We start from the raw sequence: 23,495 nt of genomic DNA, 5'->3' as shown, positions 1-23,495 counted from the left end.
AAAGCCCAGCGCTTGCACACTCAATTATTTAAAGTACCCAATAAAGAAATTAAATGCAAGCCACGCAGGAGAGGCACGAAAGCACAGTGTGAGAGGAGAGCCAGAAATAGCTCCGGCTGCTTCCTGCTACGTCGTTGCCATTATGAGTCACCTGTGTCCTGGTTCTGTGTTACCTTTAGTGGCGGTTTAGGAAAGCACAAGCCCCTGTTGGTGACTGCAGGCAAGGACGTTACACAGGTGTGCATGCACGGGGTGCTTCTGAGCAGCAGGCAAGGAGCTGTTGATCACCTCACACGCAACAGCTGTTCCAGGCAGCCTCAAATCAGATGGCTGCTTTGTTTTGGCCTCTGCTTCTCCCTGAAAGTCCCGACGGTACCATCTCTCCCCCCCCCCCAAGAGAGACGCCAACATATAGTCGTGACGCCGTGTTTGTTTCAAAATTAGAGTCTTCATTCAAAATTAGAGTCTGATCTTTGGCAGAGATCTCTCTGCATGAATGGGCTCCAGAGAGAGAGAGACACACACACACAACCGCTCGAGATCCCGCCATGCTGCTGTAGAAAAAAAAAAAAAAAGACGGTGCCACGAGACACAAAAAGTCACACAAACCTGAAGGAGTCGGGAGAGGGGAGTTATTTCGTATCTGGGGTGGGGTTCGATCCCCCTGCCCTCTGTGCTGTGCAGGTGGGAGGAGCCAAATGTTGTTGTGCAGGTCAGATGTCCCAAGAGGTGTCTCTTTCTAAATCAAGCACTGGCTATGCACTGCCTCGGCATAGGGCTGAATAGAAGGCAGGGACAGTGTAGCAGGCACTCTATGTCCCGCACCACAACCTCCGTAACAAAGCAGATTGGGCTGGGGGGCGGAGCTGTAGGAGAGAAGATGAGCTTTCAGAAGAAGGAAGCACGTACACAGGGAGGCCATCCTTGTTGGAGAATACAACTAGAGCAACTTCCTGTCTGAAGAACTGGGCCTTCCGGTCGTCAGGTTAGTAAAGCACCTCCCAAATCAGCAAGGAGGACAGCAGTGCTAAGACTGGACTCTGTTATGGATCTTAGCCTGAGGAGGTGCCCTGAAGGTACCCCCCCGACCACGAGCCGCCCAGTCTTCAGCTCAAATGGTGACTGAAAAGAATGACTGACGAAAGCCCAAGGATGCCGGACGGCCACGGCAGGCTCACCGGCCAACTTGGCTGGAAGCTCCCTTCTGAGCATCCAGTGCTCCCCCCCCCCCAGGCCACCTCTCCTCTGCCATCCCATCCAACACAGGCTTCAGCCGCTACCCTAACCTCCTGCCTCCATCCAACCCTTCTTGCCGGGGGGATTGCCTGGAGATGCCCAACAACAGACCTGGCAGCTGAGAACGCTCGGCAACCACAAGACAGAGGAATGGAACGGATCTTGGCACCTACTCCCTGCCCATCACGCCTGCCAGCCTCACAGGCCACACGCCCCGTCGGGCCCAGGCTGGTCCTAAACTAGAGGAAGGAACCTGGGGCCAACTGTTCTAGCTAGCTAGCTAGCAGTGATGGCTCCAAACGGTCCAGAAACTGCTGAAGCGGCACCAGAGTCCAGGTTACACTCGCCGGTCTCTGCCGGCTGAATCCGCTTGAGAGTCTTGTGTTGGTGATGGGGCATCTGCGGTGGAAAGGAAGAAGAAGCCAATTAGCAGTTTCCGGTTTGAAGCAGGGGGTTCTTCACAGCTCCTTTCAATAGCCTGCCTCCAAGGTAGGCCACGCTCCACAAAAATAGGAAATCTAACCATACAAAGCTGCCCAGGATCAAGGACGAGTAGCACACCGACATCACAGCCAAGGACAGAAAGGCTGGAGACGGACATACGGTTTGAAAAGTAAATTGTTGCTCGTGGGATCCACATGGAGGTTTTTCCTGTGCCTTGGCTTCCAAACTGCAGCAGGTTTTTTGGGGAGCACCTACACAAATATGGTCCTCTAACTGTCCTCTTTCCAAACCTTCCCAGTCCCTGGCACGTTCTCTGTCAAAACGGCTTTGGTCATGTCTTTCCAAAAGGCACACAACTCTCTAATCCTTTTCATTACAGCGTCCTATTCCACACCCCACACCCCCCATGATCTAAACAATTCTAGATAAAAGGTGGGGTGTTTGCATTGGCAAAAGGATCTGGGGGGGGGGGATGGGGAACTACTTCACCACCAGCACTACATCCCCAGCAGCAGCTCCCCACTTCACAATCCCTTTTGAGTCTTGTCGCAGGCAGGCCCTTGCAGGCAGGTAGGCAGGCAGAAGGGGGGGGGGAAGTTCATCATATTGAGCCGCTGCCTGTCATGCTGGCTCAGAGCCAGGGCACACACCTTTTTTTCCTACTGTGTTTTTATTGCACCCCCCTCTTGCTGTTTTGAAATATTTTACACTGTTTTAAAATATTTCAAACCTGTTGTGGAGCTGCCTTGGGGCCCCCAAATGGGACTGAAAGGAAACACGCAAGCTAACTAGCTAAACCTCCAGGCGTGAGGCCCACAGAAGGGCCCCTCCCACGGACTTCCCACTGGACAGAGAGAACGGGGGTGAGCCAGCAGCCCTCCCTACTGGCCACGCTTCCCCTCCCATGAGACCTCACACCGTTGACTCTTGGCATCCCCTACCAGCTGCTTCTTCAACGATGGTGCCGGTGGGGCTTTCTGACCAGCAGTTCTGCTGCCCCCACTGCTGCGAGCGGAGCATCACCATCTCCTCCAGGTTGCGCAGAACTGTCACGGTGCCCCTGGGAGGGATCCGAGCCGGCTCCGGAGCTCTGCAAAGGGGAGGCAAGAAAGAACAACATGGAAGTGGAGGACAAAGAGGAGGATTTGTCAAGGGAGGGAAAGAACCTGGGGGGGAAATGTTCTTACGGAAGTCAGCATGGCATAGTGGATACAGTGCTGGACTAGGATCCTGGGAGACCTGGGTTTGAATCCCCACATCCACTATGGAAGCTTGCTGGGGGACCCTGGGCCCATCAAAAACTCTCAGCCTGGCCTACCTCACAAGGTGATGTGAAGGAATGGAGGAGGGGAGAATGATATCTCCTAAGCCACTCTGAGTCCCAACTGGGAAGAAAAGTGGGAGAAATAAAGGCAAATGCACCCACGGCACAAGGGAATTCTGCCCAATTTGGCTCCCATGGACTCTGTGCTTCGTATACTGCCTAAAGTTTATCTTCAGTCTTGGTGATCCGTTGATTACCACGTTTCCCCACAGCTCTCAGCCATCTGGGGGACTTGGGTGTTCCAGCAGTCGACTGCTGGGTTTTGTACTTGCAGTGGGATGCCTCCATCTTTGGTCTCTTTTCCCCCAGAAGCCCAAGGGGGGCAGCTGACAACAAGCACCGTTTCAAATTGGCCATGACCTGGCTCAGCATTTCACACAAGGATGCTGGAAAGGCAAGGCCTTAAGATCATGAACTGAAACATCCCATACTTCCCCCTCTTTAAATATCCTGCCTGGTGAAGAGTTCTGGAAAGCTCAAACGCCTGTGTCATTTGAAAGGTTCTAATAAAAACTATTGTGTGGCTTCTGTGGGTATTATGTGACTTCAGGTTTGGGATGTAGTATTTCTGTAGCTGTTTTAGAGTATTCTTGGTCCTTCTGCTATATCAGCTCAATAATTCCTACATCACCCCTACAAGGTAGGACTATACTATACCCATACGGCTGGTGGCTGGGTTTTGAGGATGAGAAATCATGATTTGCTCTTAAGGCCACCTATGTAAACCTGTGGCACAGCAAAAGTTTGAAAGTGAGATTTTCCAGCACAGTGTCTTAGCCTTACAGTACCAGCTCAACTAGAAGTCATGGCAGGATGGGAACTTTAGCCTCTTAGCCTGTTTCAGTATCCAGTGCCCTCGCCAAGTGATCATCATCATAACCTTCCTAAAGAGCAGATTTCAATCTGGGACTCTCTCTCCTTTTTTGCTTCTGGAAAGGCAAAAGGTCAAGAAGTGACTGCTTAAAGAAACTATTAGCTCAATCCATCAGCAAGTTATTTAGGTATGAAACATAGTATTTACATCTACTGTATAACAGTCAGAATATTGGATCAAGACTTAGGAGACTGGAGTTCAAATCCCAATTCTACCATGAAGAAGAAGAAGAGACTGGATTTATACCCCGCCCTTCACTCAGCGTCTCAGAGCGGTTTACAAACTCCTTTCCCTTTCCCTCCCCACAACAGACACCCTGTGAGGTAGGTGGGGCTGAGAGAGCTCTTTCAAGAACTGCCCCTTCAAGGACAGCTCCTGTAAGAACTGTGGCTTGCCCAAGGTCATCCAGCAGCTGCAAGTGGTGAATCAAACCCGGTTCTCCCAGATTAGAGTCCGTGCACTTAACCACTACACCAAACTGGCTCACTGACTGATCCCTATTCCACTTGCCCTGACCTGACTCCCCTATTGGGCTGCTTTTTAAGTTTATTAAACTACATATTGCAAGATCAAAGCACAGATTCCGAACACAATGTAAAGTTCTGGCCTCAAGAGTACTTTGAGTCAGGTTCCACAAAATATGCCCAGGTGGAGGGGGGGGGAGAAACCCTACACAATGTGGTAGCAAAATTCAGCTGTGAATCTCAAGTTTCTGTGGGTTTTTTTTAAAGAGACGCACAAACAAATTTCCAGCTCTTCGGGTTGTAAAGATAGCTTGGAAGTGTGTGGCAAAGCCCCCCCCCCCAACTCAGAAGCCAAAGGTAGCTCAGTGATGTTTTCCAGTGATCAGGGGGTGCTTCACATCACTCCTTGCCCCTTCCAGCTAAGAGAAGCAGAATATCATTACATCAAATATATGTTTAACTTGCATAAACTATACATGGCGCAGAATTCATCTAATTGTTGCACCACATTTCAGTCAAACCTCAGTGCAGAATTTTAAAAAATGCAAATGACCCTGCCCTTAGCCTGGCAAAACAGAAATCGGAATTCAAAGGAGGACTGCATCACTCGGAGTCTCAGAGCCTCTTACAATCTCCCTTCCCTTCCCCTCCCCACAACAGACACCCTGTGAGGTAGGTGGGGCTGAAGGAGCTCTGACAGAAACTGCTCTGACAGAGCTGTGACTGACCCAAGATCACCCAGCTGGCTGCATGTGGAGGAAGAGTGAGGAATCAAACCCCGGTTCTCTCAGATTAGAGTCCGCCACTCTTAACCACTACACCAAACAACAAGTTTTCTACCGATTTAGAATGGGGGGCAATCAGACTATTGGCAGCAAGGGTCAAACAAGATACAATCCAGGACTGATAGTGCAAACCGAAGCAGAGTTCTCCTCTTCCACTGATGTTGATGGGTTTAGAAGGGTAGAACTCTGCTTAGGATTGCATCGGGAATCGCTTCAGTTTTGCCTGAGAAGTCAAAGCACCAGCCCAGAGGGGGACAGGAAAGTGGTGCAGAGAGCAAGGGTGCTTATTTATATCTTACCTCCATGCCATGTCCCCGGGCCCCGGCCTAAATCGTTCACCCTAAATTTTATTTGTAGGGCTGCAGCCAAGTCCTGTTTGGGAAATTCCTGGAGATTTGGGGGCAGTGCCTGGCAGTGTGGCGAGGGGAAGGGGCTCAGCAAGGATGCGACACCATAGAGTCCACCCTCCAAAGCTGTCGCTTGCCCTAGGGGAATAGATTTCTGTAGCATGGCAATCGGCTGTAAGTCCAGGAGAACTCAACTTGGCAACACTAGTTATTTACCCGTGGGGGGACGGGGACGTACCACACCCCCTCCCCAATGCTGCTTCCTGAAACTGATCCCCCTCCCCACATCGGTTTCGACGCTTAAAGAAATCATTCTAAAAAATGCCACAGGAAGTCTCATCCAGCTTCTCTCCTCCCTCCCCGGCTGCTTACCTGTCTGAGGAGACTACACCTGTGTGGCTCATAGAACGCCTTACCTGGGAGGGAATAAACAAGAGAACGAGGACACATTCATCAGGTAGCATCCTTTATTTATGCCTTCTCTCTTTGCTGCTTTCACAATCACACATGTGGATTAAGTCATTGCTCCAGGCCCAACACACATTGGAAAAAACGAGAAATACCATTTTTAACTCGAACGACTGCCTGCTCCCATATGAACCCGCCTGATGGTTAAGATCTGTTTCAGAGGCCCTGTTCTGTGCGTCATCACAGGAAAGGTGGCTGAATCCCAGAGACAGGGGGGTTGGACCCAGACTGGATCCTTCCAATGGCAGAATAAAGCCTCTGTTGCCTCCCCACCACTGACCTACACAAAATGCTGCTCTTGGGGGCACCCTGAGGAATGAGATGAGGGGGACTCTGCAGCAGGAAGGGACAACCAGTGGAAATGGCCGAGCTGGAGCCAAACTAGACAACTGCTTTTTAAAAGACCTACAAAATAACTGCCGGGAAAGGCTATTAAAAATAAAGCAGAGCCTATTTAGGCTTGGAATGCCACCATGGGGGGGGGGGGGATGCCTCCTGCCTCCCCCCCCCCAAGTCATTTTCCTGTGCTGGGAGTTCTTTCCTCATTTTGGCTGCTCCACATGCACAGAATACTCCATACGGACCAGCAAAAATGGGGAAATAACTCCCTTGCAGCCATGTTTGGGCATGCGGAAACAGCAAGGGGGTAAAAGCAGGAGCTCTTCCTCCCCCTGTGGGTTCTGTTTTATTTTTTAATAGACATTCCCTGCAGTTGCTGTGCAGCTGCATGGAATCTGGAACCAACTCTTTTTAAAAAGTGAACAACTAGTCTGGCTTTCAGTCTAGATCCAACCCAGGGTCTTTTTTGTTACTTCAACTAGATCAGGGAATTCCTTCTCCTCACCTGGCACCGAACTGCCTGAATTCACACATCACTGGATATTGTACTACGACAGTCATTAGCAGCTGGATTCTCCTGTGCGGACGAGCCAGTCTGATTGCAAATGATTGCTATGGTGCAATGATAGTGTATGGATACAGCCCAGGTGGAAACATTTGTGTTGTCCTGGGCTTTTAGTTCATTGGGCAGTGTCCCCGCTCCTGCCCTTCTACTTAATTCTGTGTTGCAATCTCCTTTTTAAAAAAATCTAAGTTTAATCTCTTTTTTAAAAAAAAGTTTCCTTATTGTTTCATCCTACGCTGTAACGTATGCAACTGACAGATGACTGGAATTTTAGCATGAATTCCCAAAAACATACTATGCTACCATAACAACTACCAGCTCTGCTCCACTCCACACTAGACAGAACACATTTAGAATGCTGTGTCCAGTTGCATTAAGACAAATGCAGACAAACTTGGAACAGATTCAGGGGATTGCATCCAAGAGGGTCAGACGTCTGGAATGAGAAGTTATTGTGCGTCTTTAGCCTGAAAAAGGACGCAGGAGAGACACATTCACACTCTTCAAAATACCCAAAGAGGCTGTCATATGAGAAAAGGTACAGCCTTGTTGGAATTTCAGTACCGGTTAATGCGTTTTTGGATTTTTATGGTCCACCCTTTTTATATTTTGTGCACGAACAAACTAACGAAGAAACAAAAACATACCCGATGGGAATGTGGGAGTTTGGTGCCCACGAAATCAGAAGGTTGGGGGACCGAAGGATGGTAGAGTTCAGGAGCCAAGCGGGTGTTGGCAAATTTCATGCATTCTTCTAGTGTGCAGATGAACTGGCTGCAGGTAGCCCGCAATAAGGATGACGCTTCATTCATCTTCTGGGGGAGCCAAGCATAAAGAAAGTGGGTAAGAGCCTGCATGGTTATTCTGATCCTCAGAACCACAGTTCTGGAGGGAGCCAGACTTAAAGAGCCTTGACCCAAGGACCAATCCAAACTTTTGGTTGCTGAAACAGTGCTGCTCGCATTCCCATGCATCTGTTAGCTCCTCAGGATCCAGTTAAAGGCGCTTTCAGAGATATGACTCTGCATGCAAAAATTAAGGAAGAAAGGCCATCTTGGAACTGGTCCCAAGACCTAACTTCAGGGATCTCTTCAGAGAGCAGGCACTCAGCTTCTTTTCAGGGTGAATTCTGGCCTCCTGAATTAACTGCACTTAAGAGGGATAGCAGGGCCAACACCACAGCTAAGGCTTGCGAGGGTCCTTGCTCACCCAGGATTTTTACCCAGGTTGGTGAAGAATCCCACTTGGAGGAAAGGTGGGCGGGCGGGTGCAAACATAAGGTTTCTGATTACTTAACCACAGCGAGGCAGGCAGGAACAGGCTGCGGGGCTGCTGGCTCCCTCCCGCCACCCCCTCCATTCTGGAGCACAAACTCCATCGGTCAAAAGCATACTCTATGTTCTGCTAGAATGGGAGGCAGGAACGCCAGCAGGCTCAGCTCTGTCTGCTAAACCCCAGTCCTATCTCATGCCGATCCCACTCCCAAGCAACTGTTAGGGATTAGATGCCACAGCTGAAATCCTCCATGCAATCAGGGTTTTGAGGCAAGCCAGCAGCAGCTGTGAAGGAGGCCAGCCGAACTGACACAGGCATGAAGCTCAGTGGTAGTTCAGACATATAGTGACTGCCACCCACATCCCCAAGAGCTGCTGCGCTCCATGCCCTGGGAACACAGCAACTCTGGCCAAGTCTACGAGTGGAACCCAGTGGATGCTGTTCTGGAAGATCTTTCTTCAGGCGATCAGGTTTTTATCACCTCCTCCCACCAAGCTTAAAGGGCTTGGATCATTTGGTGCAAACATTCTGCAACCAGTGTCAGACTAGGATCTGGGTTGGAATCCTCGCTCTGCCATGGAAGCTTATTGGGTGACCTAGGGCTAGACACATTCTTTCAGCCTAACCTACCTCACAGGGTTGTCGTGAGGATAAAATGGAGGAGCAGAGAATGATGTAAGGCCCTCTGGGTCGGGGGGGGGGGGGAGAAGCAGGGTATAAATGAATTAAAGCAGAGAGACCGATGTGTTCTCTTCTCTCTCTCTCGAGTACATTTTTATCCTGCCCTTTCGTCAAGGAGCTCAAGGCAGTGTATACCGTTCTCCTTTTCTCCGTGTGATCCTCACAACAATCCTGCGAGGTAGGTTGGGCCTAGATAAAGACTGGCTCAGGGTCACCCAGCAGACTTCATTGCAGTGTGGATACTTGAACCTGGATCTCCCAAGATCACAGTCTGACACGCTAACCATTACACCTCAATACCCTGTTCCAGTAATGTGAGGGCTACTGATGTTGTCATTGCCTCCAGGTCTGGGTGGGGACACAGATAAATGGGTATGGTTAAAGGAAGTTGGGACTACAGGATCACAGCCGCAATACTGACAAACAATTCCCCTCCTCCACTTATGCCCCTGGGGAAGGCACAGGGCTGAGCCCCAGAGCTGCTACTGTGAGAACCAAGGGTGCTAACTTATTCTAATAGTCAAATCAGTGGCAGCCCACTGGCTTATGGTACTTTTCCAACATTGCCATGAGAACTGAATCATTGTTCCTGCCCTTCTGCTCAAAAACATGCTTTTGCTGCTACAGCCCACCCTCCTGTGCCAATCCAACTCATCACCAGTCTTTTGATATTTACTGAATGCTTCCCCCCCCAAGCAAAACCCAATGAGAAAAGGAAGACAGAACCGCCTAATAACCAGATCAGGTTTTTAGCACATCCCCCACCAAGTTTAAGGGCTTGGATCAATTGGTGCAAATAATCCGGAACCATATACCTGCTGGGACCATTATGTGGGGCACCCTGCCTCCATGTAGGGCATTCAGCTCTCAAGGGTGATTTGGTGGCGGTGGTGATGGGGAGAACCTTCCATGTGGTGGGCTGTCAGATTTGTGGTTGCCCCCAACTCTGTGATTGCTCCTCTTCAGAAATGGCAAGACATCAAATTTTGGGTGCTACTGGGGGGGCAGCAGGGGGAGATGTACAAGCCCCCCCCCCCCTAAATGAATGAGAACTGTCCATTGGCTTGATTTGATGTAGTGGTTTGGTGTAGCGGTTAAGTATGTGGACTCTAATCTGGGAGAACCGGGTTTGATTCCCCACTCCTCCACTTGCAGCTGCTAGATGACCTTGAGCAAGCTATAGTTCTGTCAGAGCTGTTCTCTCAAGGATAGTTCTCTCAGAGCTCTCTCAGCCCCGCCTACCTCACAGGGTGTCTGTTGTGGGGAGGCGAAGAGAAAAGAGCGTGTAAGCCACTCTGACACTCCGAGTGAAGGGCGGGGTATAAATACAATCTCTTCTCTTCTTCTTCTTCTTAAACCAGAATTGCACAGAACTTCCTGGTGGATAGTGCCTCATGTTATGTTTGTGGGAGGGGAAGTATCTTGTGGGTTTTCCACCCCAGCAACCAAAGTATTCCTGCCTCTTATCTGATCTGGACTTCTGCAGGTGTTAACCTGCAAATGGGCAACATCAACAACTGCCTGTGCATGGGCTTTCTCCATGGTGGCTCCCGTCTTGTGGAACAGCCTGCCCAAGGAGGTCAAGAAAGCTCCCACTCCCCTGGCCATCTGCAAACCTGAACTATTCAAGAGGGCTTTTTTGCGCAGGTTAATCGGGTTGCACTATACAAAATGGTTCACAAGCTTATCTGGATGAATAATTGGGATTGTGGTCTATACTTGGTATGTTCCCCCGGAGAGCACTGCGTTCAGGAGAACAACATCTGCTGGAAGTCCCTGGCTCAAAAAGCATCCGGCTGTCCTCAACCAGAGCCAGGGCCTTCTCAGCCCTGGCTCCGGCTTGGTGGGACTCTCTGCCAAATGATACCAGGGCCCTGTGGGACTGGTTACTGTTCTGCAGGGCCTGTAAGGCAGAGATGTTCCGCCAAGCATAGAGTTGGAAGGGACCTCCAGGATCATCTAGTCCAACCCCCTGCACAATGCAGGATAGTCACAAATACCTCCCCCCCCCCCCCACGACCCCTCACAATGCAGGATATTCACAAATCCCTCCCCCCCCCCCAAGAACCCCTGTTCCATACTCAGAAAATGACAAAAAACCTCCAGGATCCCTGGCCAAACTGGCACAGAGAAAAATTGCTTCCTGACCCCAGAGTGGACAGCAATGGCTTGGCAATTAGCTGCCTCTCCCCTGCCATCGGGGGTTAAAATTGTACTGTGACGCCATATAGATTTTATGTTTTTGTATATACCACCTATTGTTTTAAGATTTCTGTATTTTATCTGGATATTTAGATTAATGGATTGTTTTTATGCTTTGATGTAAAATGTTGTACACCATTCTGAGCCTGCTCTGTGGGGTGAGTGATATAAAAGTCGTTATTATTATTATTAATAACAAATGCTGTGTATAACTTATCACAAGTAGGATCCTATTTATGTACTTTCTATACTGCTTAAGGTCTCATGCAATGCTCCCTTGAAGCTGTGGAGTCTTGTGAGCAAAAATTCTACTTTGTGAGCTACTGGCATTGAAGTTGTGAGTGAGCAATTTGGCTGCTGCATAAATTCATTTGCTCTGGAGCCATCCTTCCTGAGCTAAGGCAAAAAACGTGTGAGCTGGAGGCTAAAAAACTGTGAGCTAGCTCACACTAACTCAGCTTAGAGGGAACACTGCCCATCAGCTGTGTACCCCCCCCCCTTATAGTCTGGACCAGGCAACACAAAAAGGAGGTTTGTTGAGCTCTGGTGGGTCACCGTAAATGGCTGGTAAACTTCAGCAAAGTGGGTCAGAAATTGTATTGGGCCATTTATAATTAGTATTTATAGCTCACAACTTTAATGCCAGTAGTTCACACAGTAGAATTTTTGCTCACAAGACTCCACAGTTTAGAGGGAACATTGCTCGTGTGTACTTATGTTATGCTGTAGTTCTTTCTGGTGCTTCGATTCTAAAATCCGACTGCACTGATTCACTATCTGTAACACGCCTTGAGTCCCTGTGAGAAAGGTGGACTATAAACAATGTAAATAAGTAATTAAACAAATACATATATATGTTGTGTTTTGATTTTAAATTTTCAGTTTTAACATATCTCAGTGTCTATATATATATGTATGTATGCATGTATATATGTATGTATGTATATATATTCTGTAAGCTGCCCTAAGCCTGCCTTGGCAGGGAAGGCAGGATACAAATTAAACAAACAAACAAATCGGCTTTAGGTCATAAGAGCTACATTCATTAATCCTTCAGGTGCAGCCAGGACTCTTGGGTATTTGGGCTGCAACAGAGTCACATAGCTGCAACATAGAGGCTGCTCGTCTATCACTGCCTCCGACACTCCAGAAACCTCTCTGAATACAACTGTTAGACATTAGGATTATGCACTGGACTCCGACCCGTTAATACCCTGCACTGCAATAACAATGGGGCATTTGCCCTCGGACTTCCTCCAGGCTGGGATGCTTCGTCTTCCTGCCCCAAGCCACCTTCCTCCCAAGCTGCCCCTACCAGGTGGATGGTAGGATCCAGATGCAGCATCTCAGAAGCCCACTTTGGACCCTGGCCATGGCAGCATCTGCACAGTCTGGGAGGAGACGACAGGCACAGGCCGCTCCGGGAGTCTCCTCACCAACTGCCGTTCTCTGCTACTTTGGCACCCCGATAAGACAAAGATCGCCTTTTGCTCAAAAACGATACAAGGTATGCCTTCTTGCCATGCTGCACGGAACTAGAGCGTGGAACAGTCCAAACACACAAGCTCAAGAGATGTCCCCACCTGAATGTCAAGCGGAGAGCCGTTGTCTTGGGGATGTGTTGCCTCCTGCACAGCCAGGACCTGCTGCGTCAGCACATCACAGTACAGCCGCAGTTCAGACAGCTTCCTCCCCAAGGACTCATGGCTTAGGTCCAGATCTGAAGAAGACACACGCACACATGGATTTATGCAAATACTGCCAGTGCCCTTTTAGGGGCTGCTTGTGGAGCAACTGGGTGCCCTTTCCAGTGCTGGGCATCTTTACATCTATATTTGAAGGCCAAAATCCTGGACTCCGTCAACTTTCCAAATCTCACAACAGCCAGAGACGGGCTTCTTCCCTCCCAGCATCTTTCCAGGACACATTTGGCTGTTTGTGAAGAACCTTTCCTTTCATTGATTAGCTTCACTGACCTGAGGCCTTAAGCCAAACGTACAAACAGCTACTATAAAACACATTACATATAATTACAAGATGATTTAGACCAAACATTTTTATTTATTAAGAACAACAAAAGACAAAAGGTAAGAAAAGAGCAAGAGTCCAGTAGCACCTTAAAGACTAACAAAATTTGTGGCAAGGTATGAGCTTTTGTGAGTCACTGCAGTGACTCACAAAAGCTCACGCGTGGCCACAAATTCTGTTAGTCTTTAAGGTGTTGCCAGACTCCTGCTTTTTTCTACTGCTACAAGACAGACTAACACGGCTACCCATCTTCATCTGTCTCCAAAAGGTAAGAAGGAAGCAATGAGCGTATGTCAGGGTGCAAGTAAATCACAGAACAGTTGCTCAGCGTGCTTGCAATATGGCATGGGACAGTAAATAGCAACAGCAGCCTCTTGAGCCCTGATCTCAGGAGAAGGAACTCAAAGGGCATCAGCAAAGGTTGTGGGTTTGGGGATGGTCTATGCGTGCATGCAACAAGACTCAAAAAGGAGTCCTATCATACCTTAAAGAGTAACAGATTTGTTGCAGCACAAGTTAAACATAAATAAATGAAACAATTTTAAGAGGTGACAACTCCCGCTTTTGTTTATTATGGCCACAGAAAAAGCCCCCCCCCCAACACACCTGCAGAGGAACGAAAAGGCAGAGACCTAAGGTGGGAGAATACGGACTGCGTCATTTCCAATGGCAGCAGGAGGATCATGTTTTTGGAACATTCTCGTTGACTAAACCTCCTTGCAAGTAGAACACCAGCAAAGAAAGCAAACAGAAAATGGGGGAGGGGAGATATAGAAGCTTTCTTCCTGCTGTGCTAACTTTCCTATTAGCATGGATCCCCCCCCCTCGCAAAGAACCATTCAAAGCTGGACCTCCTATCCATAGCCTGTCATTCATTCTACCACTCCACTGTCATCTCCTTCCACTACCTGTCATGACCCCCCCGTGGGTCACCACCCTCGTCTGCCACCACTCTGGACTTAGGGTCCCTTGGAAAGGCTCAGAGTACCCTCCCAAGCCCAACCAAAATGCCCCTTTTAAGCCGTGATGACCAGGCAGAGAACATAAAACAAAGGGTTTATTAACACAGTAATGGGGCATTGAAAACAAGACAAGGTGCTTAAAATATATAACAGTGTTTAAAGGCAAAATAATCAAATCTAATGTGACTACCTATTTTGCTTAACTAGTTACTATTTCCAGGCCCACAGCCCTCTTATTCCAGACCTCCTGCCTGTACTCACTCTGTCCCAAGTGAGGGATCTTTTCCTCAGACCAGACTGTCCCCTCAGTTTAGCTCTGTGAGACAAGACCGCAGAAGAGAAAGAACACAGTTTTTCAGCCCTCAAAGCTTAAGTTCCATTTCCTCACCCAACCTCTGTACACTGATTGGCTACAACTGTTGCTAAGCATTGTGGGGGTTGTAGGCTGTCTGCTCTCCACGCCCACACAGGCCTCTAGGCCTTTCTCCCAGACCTACACAGATCATGACACTACCCTAGTAGAATTTGTGTTTAAGTAAGGCTGTGCCACAGCTCCCATCCATGTAGGACTAGAATTGGAGAGACCCAAGTTTAAACCCCCAGTCTGCCTTGGAAGCCTGCTGGGTGACCTTGGGCCAGTCACACTTCCTCATCCCTAGCTACCTTACAGCGTTGTGGGGAAGATAAAATGCAGGTGAAGAGAACAAAGTAAATAATAAATACATGTAACCAAGCTGAATAAATATGAACCCTTGCAGGGTCAAGAAGAAAGTGGCATATTTCAGTATTCTGCATTAGACTAGTCTGTAAGCATCATAACAGCTAAGACTGACTCCAGTTACTGCAGAGTGAGCTGAACTGAACTAAGAAAATGATCCAAGGGGTGGGGCTTAAAACACCCAGGGGTTTCTGGCTTGGTAAATAGACATTGTTGATTCAAGATAATAGCACCCTTAACAAGCCCGGATATCCTTGTGCAAACAAGCCCTAGATCTACCCAGTCTGGTGGGGCCAAAAAAGAACTGGCTCAGGAGCAACAGTCCAGTTTTTCAGTACTCCTCTAGTTTTTTCAGTTTCTCTTTTTCTTTCCAGGTTTTGCCAAACACAGAACTCTTCAGAATAAACATCAAAACTTCATAGAAGTTCTGCATAGCATAGCATCCCTCAATATTCCAGCCACTCCTCAACATTCCATCACATCCTGGGATGACCAAGCAACAGAAACTAGGGCCAAGCTGTGCAGAGGGGACCAGGCTTCATCCTCAGCAATGCCTTTGAAGTGTTTTAGGAGACTAAGAAAATGAGCTGCCATCTGGGGCACAGCTGAGAGGGGGCAAAACCTGCCTTCCATGCCAGGATCTGGTAATGTACTAGGGCAGGTTTAGCCACTGCCTTGAGGGTGTACACACCTTCACTTTCCCACATATGGATGGCATTCATCCCCACTGGATGAGAAGCAGAAAAATATATGCAGGGAAGGGGAGGGGGTTGAGAAAAGGCTTGCCCTCCCTCCCCCCACCTGTTATACCAGTCAGGCCTTTAGCCAGCTACCAAATAAAAGCAAATGTTATCTAGGGAATTATATTAACTTAAACACAACACCACAACATGAGGCTGCCTTATTGTGACCCTCTGTGGCGAATTCTCAGTGCCAGCTGCAATGCTGAATCGCTGCGAGGACCTCTAAGGTTTCCCCCCAGCCCTCTCAAAGCAGTATGAGGGTAGAGGAAAATCCATTTCATTACATCATAAGGAGAGCCCTGATAGATCAGACCAGTGGTCCATCTAGTCCAGCATCCACTCATGTCTCACACCGTGGCCAACCAGTTCCTCTGGAGGAACAGCAACAGGATATAGAGGCCAAGACCTTCCCCTTAGGACCTGGGATCCAGAGGTTTAGTGCCTCTGAACATAGAGGTTCCCCTCAGTCACCACAGCTAGTAGTCACTGATAGACTGAATCTATCGAATCCCTTTTTAAAGTTGTTTATTCCTGTGGCCATCACTACATCCTCTGATGCACTGATCTTTCTCTCTATCCCCTGCCTGGCCCCCGTGGTGGAACTGATTACTATTTTTCCAGCCTTTGTTAACAACGAGCCATACTTCAGGACTAGGGTTGCTAAGTCGGCATGACTCACTGGCAGGGGAGCGTTCCTTCTGTCCGGGAGCTGCCGAGGGATGCGTGCACCGCCAGAACGTCACAGGAAGAGACGCACGACATAGGGCATGTTGGGGGCATGGCCCAGATCGTTGGGGGGGGGAAGCATATGGTTCCCCCCCCCGACGATCTGGGCCACGCCCCCAATGTGCCCTACGTCGTGCGGCGCCCCCCCCGGCGCCCCCGCCCGGGCTTCGGGGGCGGAGTTCCCCCCAGGGCCCGATTCCGCCCTGGCGGAAATCGGGCTTCCAAAGCGGGGGTTTCCCCACCCCCACTTGGCAGCCCTATTCAGGACTGAAGAATGTGCCAATGTGAATTGCTGGACGTGTGACACCTATGTGAAGGACTGCTGTCAAGGTCAGCAAAATGAAGTACAGAAGGGGGAACAGAAACAGAGCAAAAATACAAAGGGGGGGAAACCAAGGCAGGTAACAGATGGGGGTGCAGACAGAAAGCGCAATATGGAGTGTAGAGAGGCGCTCTGTGGCACGGAGTGACAAAAGAAGGGCTAAGAGGGAATTAGACAGTAACCAATTAAGGGAGAATGAGTTAAAACACAACAGCACAGAATCGCAAGATTAAGACAAAACTTTTTCTCTGGTAAACACAATGAAGTGACCCCCAGGAACTTGGGTCTGTATGCCCACGCTAGCACTGAAGATCCCTGCAAAGAATGTATCACCACTTTGCAACCAGAATAGCTTTGCCCAGGGCTTTTTTTGTAGAAAAAGCCCAGCAGGAACTCATTAGCATAATAGGCCACACCCAACAGCAGAAACTCATTAGCATATTAGGCCACACCCTGACAGCACAGCTCATTAGCATATTAGGCCATTCCTTGCTAGAGGTGAAACCACCCACTCTTACCCTCCCTGCAGTGCCCTTTGTAAGATTGTCAGCTCTGGCTTGGGATACCTCCACCCCCCCCCCCCCCCGGCCCATCCGCCTTGGAGTCACTGGGGGGGGGGTGTCGCTCTCCAGGCCTTCCCTCTGTAGCCACGCACGTACAGATTTTGGCTGTAGTGGGTGTGGCCAACTCTGAAGCCAGCCGGAACTCCGTTCCTGTGCGTTCCTGCCCAAAAATAGCCCTGGGCCTGCTGCAGATCACACAGCTAACCAACAGATTGAGCCTGTTTAATGGCTTACACCGAGGACATTTTCATACATCGGTGGAGAATTTCAGCCATGTATGAATTGCACGTGAATAGCTAGGCTATCTCTCATTCTTTTGGAACATGGCTATCTCCTTGGATATCCATATTTTTTTTTTAAAAAAAGAAGGAAATCCACATTATTTCTAGAGAGAGAGCAAGTGTACAATCCAGTTTCACTCCTTCTTCTCACTGAATCAGCCAAGGATGAAACATAGGAAACTCAGACTCAAATTATGTTGAAAATTATCTCCAAGTTATCTCCAAAACACAATACAAACAACTGAACAGGCTCACAGAGGTTGGCCAAGGAAGAGAGGTATTCAGCCTAATCTCAGTTTATCAGGATGATAATCCTCACTTCATTTGTGTCTATCTCTGCCAACACCCTCCCTAATCTCTACACACAATCCCTGTTATTTTAAGCTCCCTCAACGCAGCTGACGCATTTCTAAAGAACCAACCTTTCTCTTTTTGACTTCTGCTGTCCCCAAGGCAGGCCTTGGAGCTGCCCAGGGCCACCAACCATTTCTGTCTTTCAGCAGCCCCTCCTGCCTTCAGGTAGAAGTACTGTTCACCGGGGATGACCAGTTCCATACGGGTGGGGTCAGTAGTGTGCACTACATGAAGGGGGGAAAAATCAGAAACACCAAAACAGACAGTGAAAGCTAAAATGTCAGTGACTCTGTTACCCTATATTCTGAGTACACAAGATTGTGAGTACACACACCTTTGCAATTTGTGTTAACTACCACCACGTGAAGTCTCTATCAGGTCAATGATAATTGGGGTTGCCAGCTCTGAGTTGGGAAATACCTGGAGATTTTGAGGGTGGAGCTTGAGAGGGGGGGAAGGGACCACAGCAGGGCATGATACCATACAGTCAACCCTGCAAAGCAGCCATTTCCTCCTGACCTTGGTTGGGAGATCTCCAGGTGCCACCTGGAGATTGGCAACCCTAATGACAACACCCAGAGGCAGAACTAGGTGCCCACTTTTGCTTTAGTCTGATTTTGAAAGTACTGGGAAGGCTAAAGAGTAACTAACCCACAAGAGGTGAGCAACTTGGAATATATGCTTCGGATGAATTGGGGGCAGCCAAGAGTACGCCAGATTCAGCACTACCCAAAAGATTCTGGGGATACAATCACTGACGGTTCCCATATCAATAGATCAGCCCATTTCTATCAATGTACAGCCCAGGCCTTACATGGAAAGGGAGCAGGTGACACCTGAAGCTGGGGAAGAAGCAGAGTAAAACTGCTGCAGAGGGAGCATGTACTAGAATGGAGGAGCCTGTAGAATCTGAGACTCAAAAACAAATCAGTCTTCTTGGGCCTGTCTTCCACATACCCAAATGTCTGTAGACCAGGAGGTCTGCAACTGATGGCTCTACAGACAAATAGAACTGAAGATGGCTATTAAAGGAAGAAAAGGAAGTCTTTAAGCCCAAGTATGTACAAGGGTGGGGTGCTAGAGTAATTGGTATTTGAACAGAATGGCAGGCAAATATTTGTATGCAAATAAAAGGTTCTTAGAGCCTAAATAGACTTTACAAACTGCACAAGTTTGTCTGGGAGACTTGCTGCTATACTGTGGCAACTTGTGTGTAAACATGGAGTGGAAGCCTAATTTGGATCAGAACCACTGCACAGAGAAAAGGAGGAATTCCTGCCTTCTCCCCTGCACTGTTTTCGGTGACTGAAATAGCCCATGGGCTGTTGGGGGTGTGTGTCATTAATTGCTTTGCTGGAAGCTAGAGTCAGCTCCCCACAGAGAAAGTAACAGCCCCTAGGCTGTTTCTGTCACTGAAAGCAGTACAGGGAGAAGGCAGGAATTCCTCTTTCACCCATGCAGCGGTCCCAATCCAAACCGGACCCTTCAGCATGTTTACTTGTATGTTACCACTGGGACACAGCTACTGTATAGTTGCAAATCCTGATGGCAAACTTGTGCAGTTTGTAACATCTAGGTAGTCTCTTTGAGACTTTTTGCAGAAAAGAAAATTGATAAAGGTGAACAGTTACCAGTAACCCCAGAACTCATTGTGCACAGATTTCTGCTAGCATGCTAAAACAATTGTGCAGGGTGCTTCAGTGTATTGCAAGACCTTGTGTGTGCTACATCCTGATAAAGAGCTCACAACAACCAGTGTTTGGGCTGTGGAAGCTTTATGGATTATGCAACAACATGTCAATTACCAATAATATTAAATGGTACAATTTCAGTTAAGCAAAACTCTCTCTTTTGTTGATTTCTCACTCTGAATTCTGAAGTAGCCCAGCTCTCTCAATGCCAAAGTTGCAGACCTTTGCAGCGGATACAGAGTGAGTCCCCTCCCCCAACATTAACTCAGCCTACCTTTGATCTCACACACAGCCATCTTGATGCTGCCTTTGCTTCCTTTGCCCACATCATCCTGCGAGTCGTAATACGAAAGGATGCCATTCTCCAGCACAAAGTATCGTGGCTGCCAACCTGAGGCGAGAGAGAGAGAAAGAGAGAGACTAATATATCCAAACATCTATTGGCCTGTGTTTGCCAGGCTTGCCTATAGTAAGCCAAGTAGTCCCTCTGTGAAAAGAATAATCAACTGAGCCTCCATGCATAGATCAAGGAACACATCCAGAGAGGCTTTTTGTTTGGGCTCAGATCCCTAAAAGTTGCTAGTTCGCATTGAGCCTAGGAGGCCTGAGAGGTCAGCACACATGGCTTGGTTAACAAAAAAAATCCCTAAAAGTGACCCTTCCTTTGAATGTATACAAATGTATCCTGCTTCCCACATTTCCACTTTAATGGCATAGTTCTTACCTATAAGACTCCAAATAGGCTAGGATCAGGACACTTGAAAGACTGCTTACTCCTACACAAACCTGCCCCTCAGTTAAAATTGGCATCAGGGCCTTGTGTCTATTCCGAGGTAAAGCAAGTGGCAACAAAAAAGAAAGGACTTCTCTGTGGTGGCACCTCAGTGCCAGAACATTCTAACTGCAGTGGCTTTCTTGGTGCCTAGTTTACTAAGCTTCAGTTACCAGGTGTAAACTTTATTTACTTGCCCAGATCAACATGCATAATCCCCGTGCTTAACTCCCCCCCACAACCCAGCAATTTCTAAGTCGCTGTTTTTAACTCCACTGCTCTTCTCCTTCATGCCTATTTTGTTTTATATTTGGAGCTTTCAATCTATCTATCTATATAGCATTCAGCTTCATTAACACAGAAGACTCCAAGAAATAATTTAAAATAAATAAATGCCCTTATCTAATCATGAAAGCAATAGAACAATAACCACTATCTGGTTATCTGGGGGGGGGGGGAAGAGGAGAGAATGTGACTTTTCCTTTTGAGAAAGACTTGAGGACAGATCTTGCAAGGAAAAAGAAAATATCTAGGGGGATTTAGGAATGTGGGTGGAAGGAAGGAGACCAGTCCCTACCTATGGAACAGCTATGTTGCTAGGATACGGGAAAGGTTTTTTTGAGCCCTAAAGGCCTGCACTACCAGGTAACGGGAAGACAACAGGGCGAAATCGGACCCACTTGAGGACCTACACTCACCTGAAAGGTAGTTGGTCCATTTCAACAGCGCTCCCTCCATCACCAGCACGGCTTACTGACATCGCCGGTGTGCCGAGTTTAGCCAATTACGGCTCTGCGCCGGTAAGGTTGGACCAATCACACAACAGGATGGAGGCGGGTCCGGGGCGAGTGAGGCCAAAGGGAAAACAGGCAATTGGACGCTAGGGTGGCTGGGCGGGGGGACAAACCAAAGAAGGGACCAATCAGAATGGGAATTGGTCAAGGATTTAGTTGAGGGAACAAAGCCAAAGAGCTCCGAGAAAGGCAGCCCAGGAATCCAATCGGGTTATCGCCTTCGCTCTTTCGCGCGTTTATGGGTAATGTAGTTTTGATACCCGTTGGTTACTTGGTCTTGGGAGCCGGCGTAGTTTAATCCCCTTGAGTCCCAGGCTACGGTTAAGGAGGCGTGGTTGTAATTGGCTAAATTTTGCCGAGAGCGCAGTAGAGCTGCGCTAGAATCTGAGGCTTAGGTAAACTTGCAGTGCGATCCTATGCACGTATTCTTGTAAGGCCCACTGGGACTCACTTAGGCAAAGAACTGCAGTACATTGCATAATATACAAGTGGCCTGAGTAGCTCCCGAACCCATTCCTAATTGAAAGGAAGAGAAGTTGCCATTTCAAAGGCAGATGTAAACTTGAGACGTGGTCTAAGCAAGATTAAGAAAGGCATCACTGTGAACAAATCAAGCTCTATGCACTGAACTATATTTTACTTGTGATCCAAAACGGAGTCCACACTCTTATTTGGGAATGAATCTCATGAAAGTCAGAGGAACTTACCTCCGAGAAAACATGGGTGACTTAATGGGGCTAGATTCAGGTGGGTAGCCAGGTTGGTCTGAAGCAATAGAGCAAAGTTTGAGTCCAGTGGCCTCTTTAAGACCAACAAAGTTTAATTCTGGGTATAAGCTTTCATGTGCACCTAGGCCAAGGGCGTATAGCTGTTCTGGAACAGAGTTCTGTTTGTTGTTGAAGCTCTGTTTATTATTTTGAAAAGTACGCAGACAGAGAGTGATTTCAGCTAAGCATACTTTATTCAATCAGGAACAAGATAACTTTGGCCGGCTCGCAGGCCGGTTTATATTTCCCCAGAAACCGCTACCCAAAACACCCCCCCGCCACTTCCCAATAGGTTATTTACAGTGGCTGAGAGTCCCATTGGCTTCTTGGCCAGGAACCCAGCCCCCTGATTGGAGGGGGCTAGGATCCGCATAGTCCATTGTCTTTCGGAGCGAAGCTCGACGGTTGTCCCTGGACATGTCTGGACTTGTCAGGACTTGATACACTACAATTTATATCCCACTTTTCTCCCTCGTGGGGACCCAAAGCAGCTCCCTGGCTCCACTTTATCCTCACAACAACATACTTGTGAGAGAAGTGAAGCTGAGAGATTGTGATGGGCCCAAGATCACTCACCAAGCTTCTAAGGCAGAGGTTGTCCCAGGACCTAGTCTGACAGTCTGCTGTCCGTGCTAGCTTTCTTTCTATTTGATTTTCTTGAGGTGTTTCTATAATGTTTGCATCATTTTTTTGAGGCAGAAAACCAGTTGACTGTGATGGGCAAGGTAGCAAGACTGAATCCATTTTAAATGCTTTTGAGCAGCTCAGGCCGAATAATCCTTTAGGCAAGCTGGCAAGAGCCATGTCATCTCAAATCTTAAAGCATGTTAGATAATGTTGTTTCTTAACAGTGCTGTACGCAGCTTAGGTGAGCTAAATCTTGGGCAAGCTAAATATAACACAAACTATAAAACAGGATGTGGTAGACTAGCTAAGAGGGTAAGATGTCTGGGAACAGAGCTGAGTATGTCTGAGAACAGAACTAAATCAGCAGAGCTATAATTGGAGTCGGGAGATACGGGAACTATTTTTGCAAAGCTGACAGAAAATTGTAAAAATTCTAAATAAGGGTAGAGGGACTTTGGGGAGGGACTTCAATGGGGTATAACGCCATAAACTCAACTTTCCAAAGTGGCCATTTTCTCCAGGACAACTGGTCACTGTAGTCTGTAGATCAGTTAAAATTCCAGGAGATCTCCAGGCCCCACCTGAGGGTTGGCAAGCATAGCTGGATTCCATTTTTAACAGTACAAACAGCAGACTTGGTACTTCTCATCATGACCTCAAACCTCTTTTTCTTTTAGCCTCCATGTGGTACTTGTAGATCTCCTGGGATTACAGACAACTCATATCAGTTCTCTTGAAGAAAATGGCATTATACCCAAATGAAATCCCTCCCCTTCCCAAACCCCACTGCCGCCAGGCTCCACTCCAAAACCTTCAGAAATTTCTCAACTCAAGAGTTGGCAACCATCTTCAATGTTTTTTGTACTGAACATCAAGTTTGATAAGAGATCTGGAACGTTTGCTCACTGGGTTGTGAACTCTGTATGTGCGTGAGAGATTTATTTACTTATATAGCAGTTTCTCCCTTCTTATCTTTTCGTTAAATAAAATCCACCAATCACAAGAAGACTCTTTCTCCCAGCGTGCATTGGGAACAGCGCACGCAAAGGTACAGGGAACCCCGTCTGGGCCTCCACGCGGAGACAAAGCCCCGAGACATCATGGGATATGCAGTCCTTTAGCCTATGCCGTCCTGTGGACAAG

At 48.1% G+C, this 23,495-nt stretch overlaps 1 protein-coding gene across 2 annotated transcripts; it reads right to left on the bottom strand.

Annotated features, from left to right (window-relative positions):
- Window positions 1-1,261: 1,261 nt before the first annotated feature.
- Window positions 1,262-20,937, bottom strand: LOC107119298 (pleckstrin homology domain-containing family A member 3-like). 2 transcript variants are annotated; one of them, XM_015421764.1, is made up of 8 exons: window positions 20,863-20,937; window positions 19,667-19,783; window positions 17,770-17,925; window positions 12,588-12,724; window positions 7,494-7,661; window positions 5,847-5,890; window positions 2,622-2,770; window positions 1,262-1,635 (listed from the first exon to the last, which is right to left on the bottom strand). In XM_015421764.1, the coding sequence occupies exons 1-8, from the start codon at window positions 20,900-20,902 to the stop codon at window positions 1,574-1,576; spliced, it is 873 nt and encodes a 290-aa protein (XP_015277250.1). In that variant the 5' UTR covers window positions 20,903-20,937; the 3' UTR covers window positions 1,262-1,573. The 2 variants fall into 2 exon arrangements, with proteins under 2 accessions (XP_015277250.1, XP_015277251.1); XM_015421765.1 differs by having other exon boundaries at window positions 7,494-7,658.
- Between the last annotated feature and the right edge of the window lie 2,558 nt (window positions 20,938-23,495).

This window comes from Gekko japonicus, unplaced genomic scaffold (genome assembly GCF_001447785.1).
Source record: "Gekko japonicus isolate JY-2015 unplaced genomic scaffold, Gekko_japonicus_V1.1 scaffold4267, whole genome shotgun sequence".
In the NCBI taxonomy this organism is placed as follows: domain Eukaryota; kingdom Metazoa; phylum Chordata; class Lepidosauria; order Squamata; family Gekkonidae; genus Gekko; species Gekko japonicus.
The sequence above is the reverse complement of the archived record's forward strand: the minus strand, read 5'-3'. Positions and strand labels throughout refer to the sequence as shown.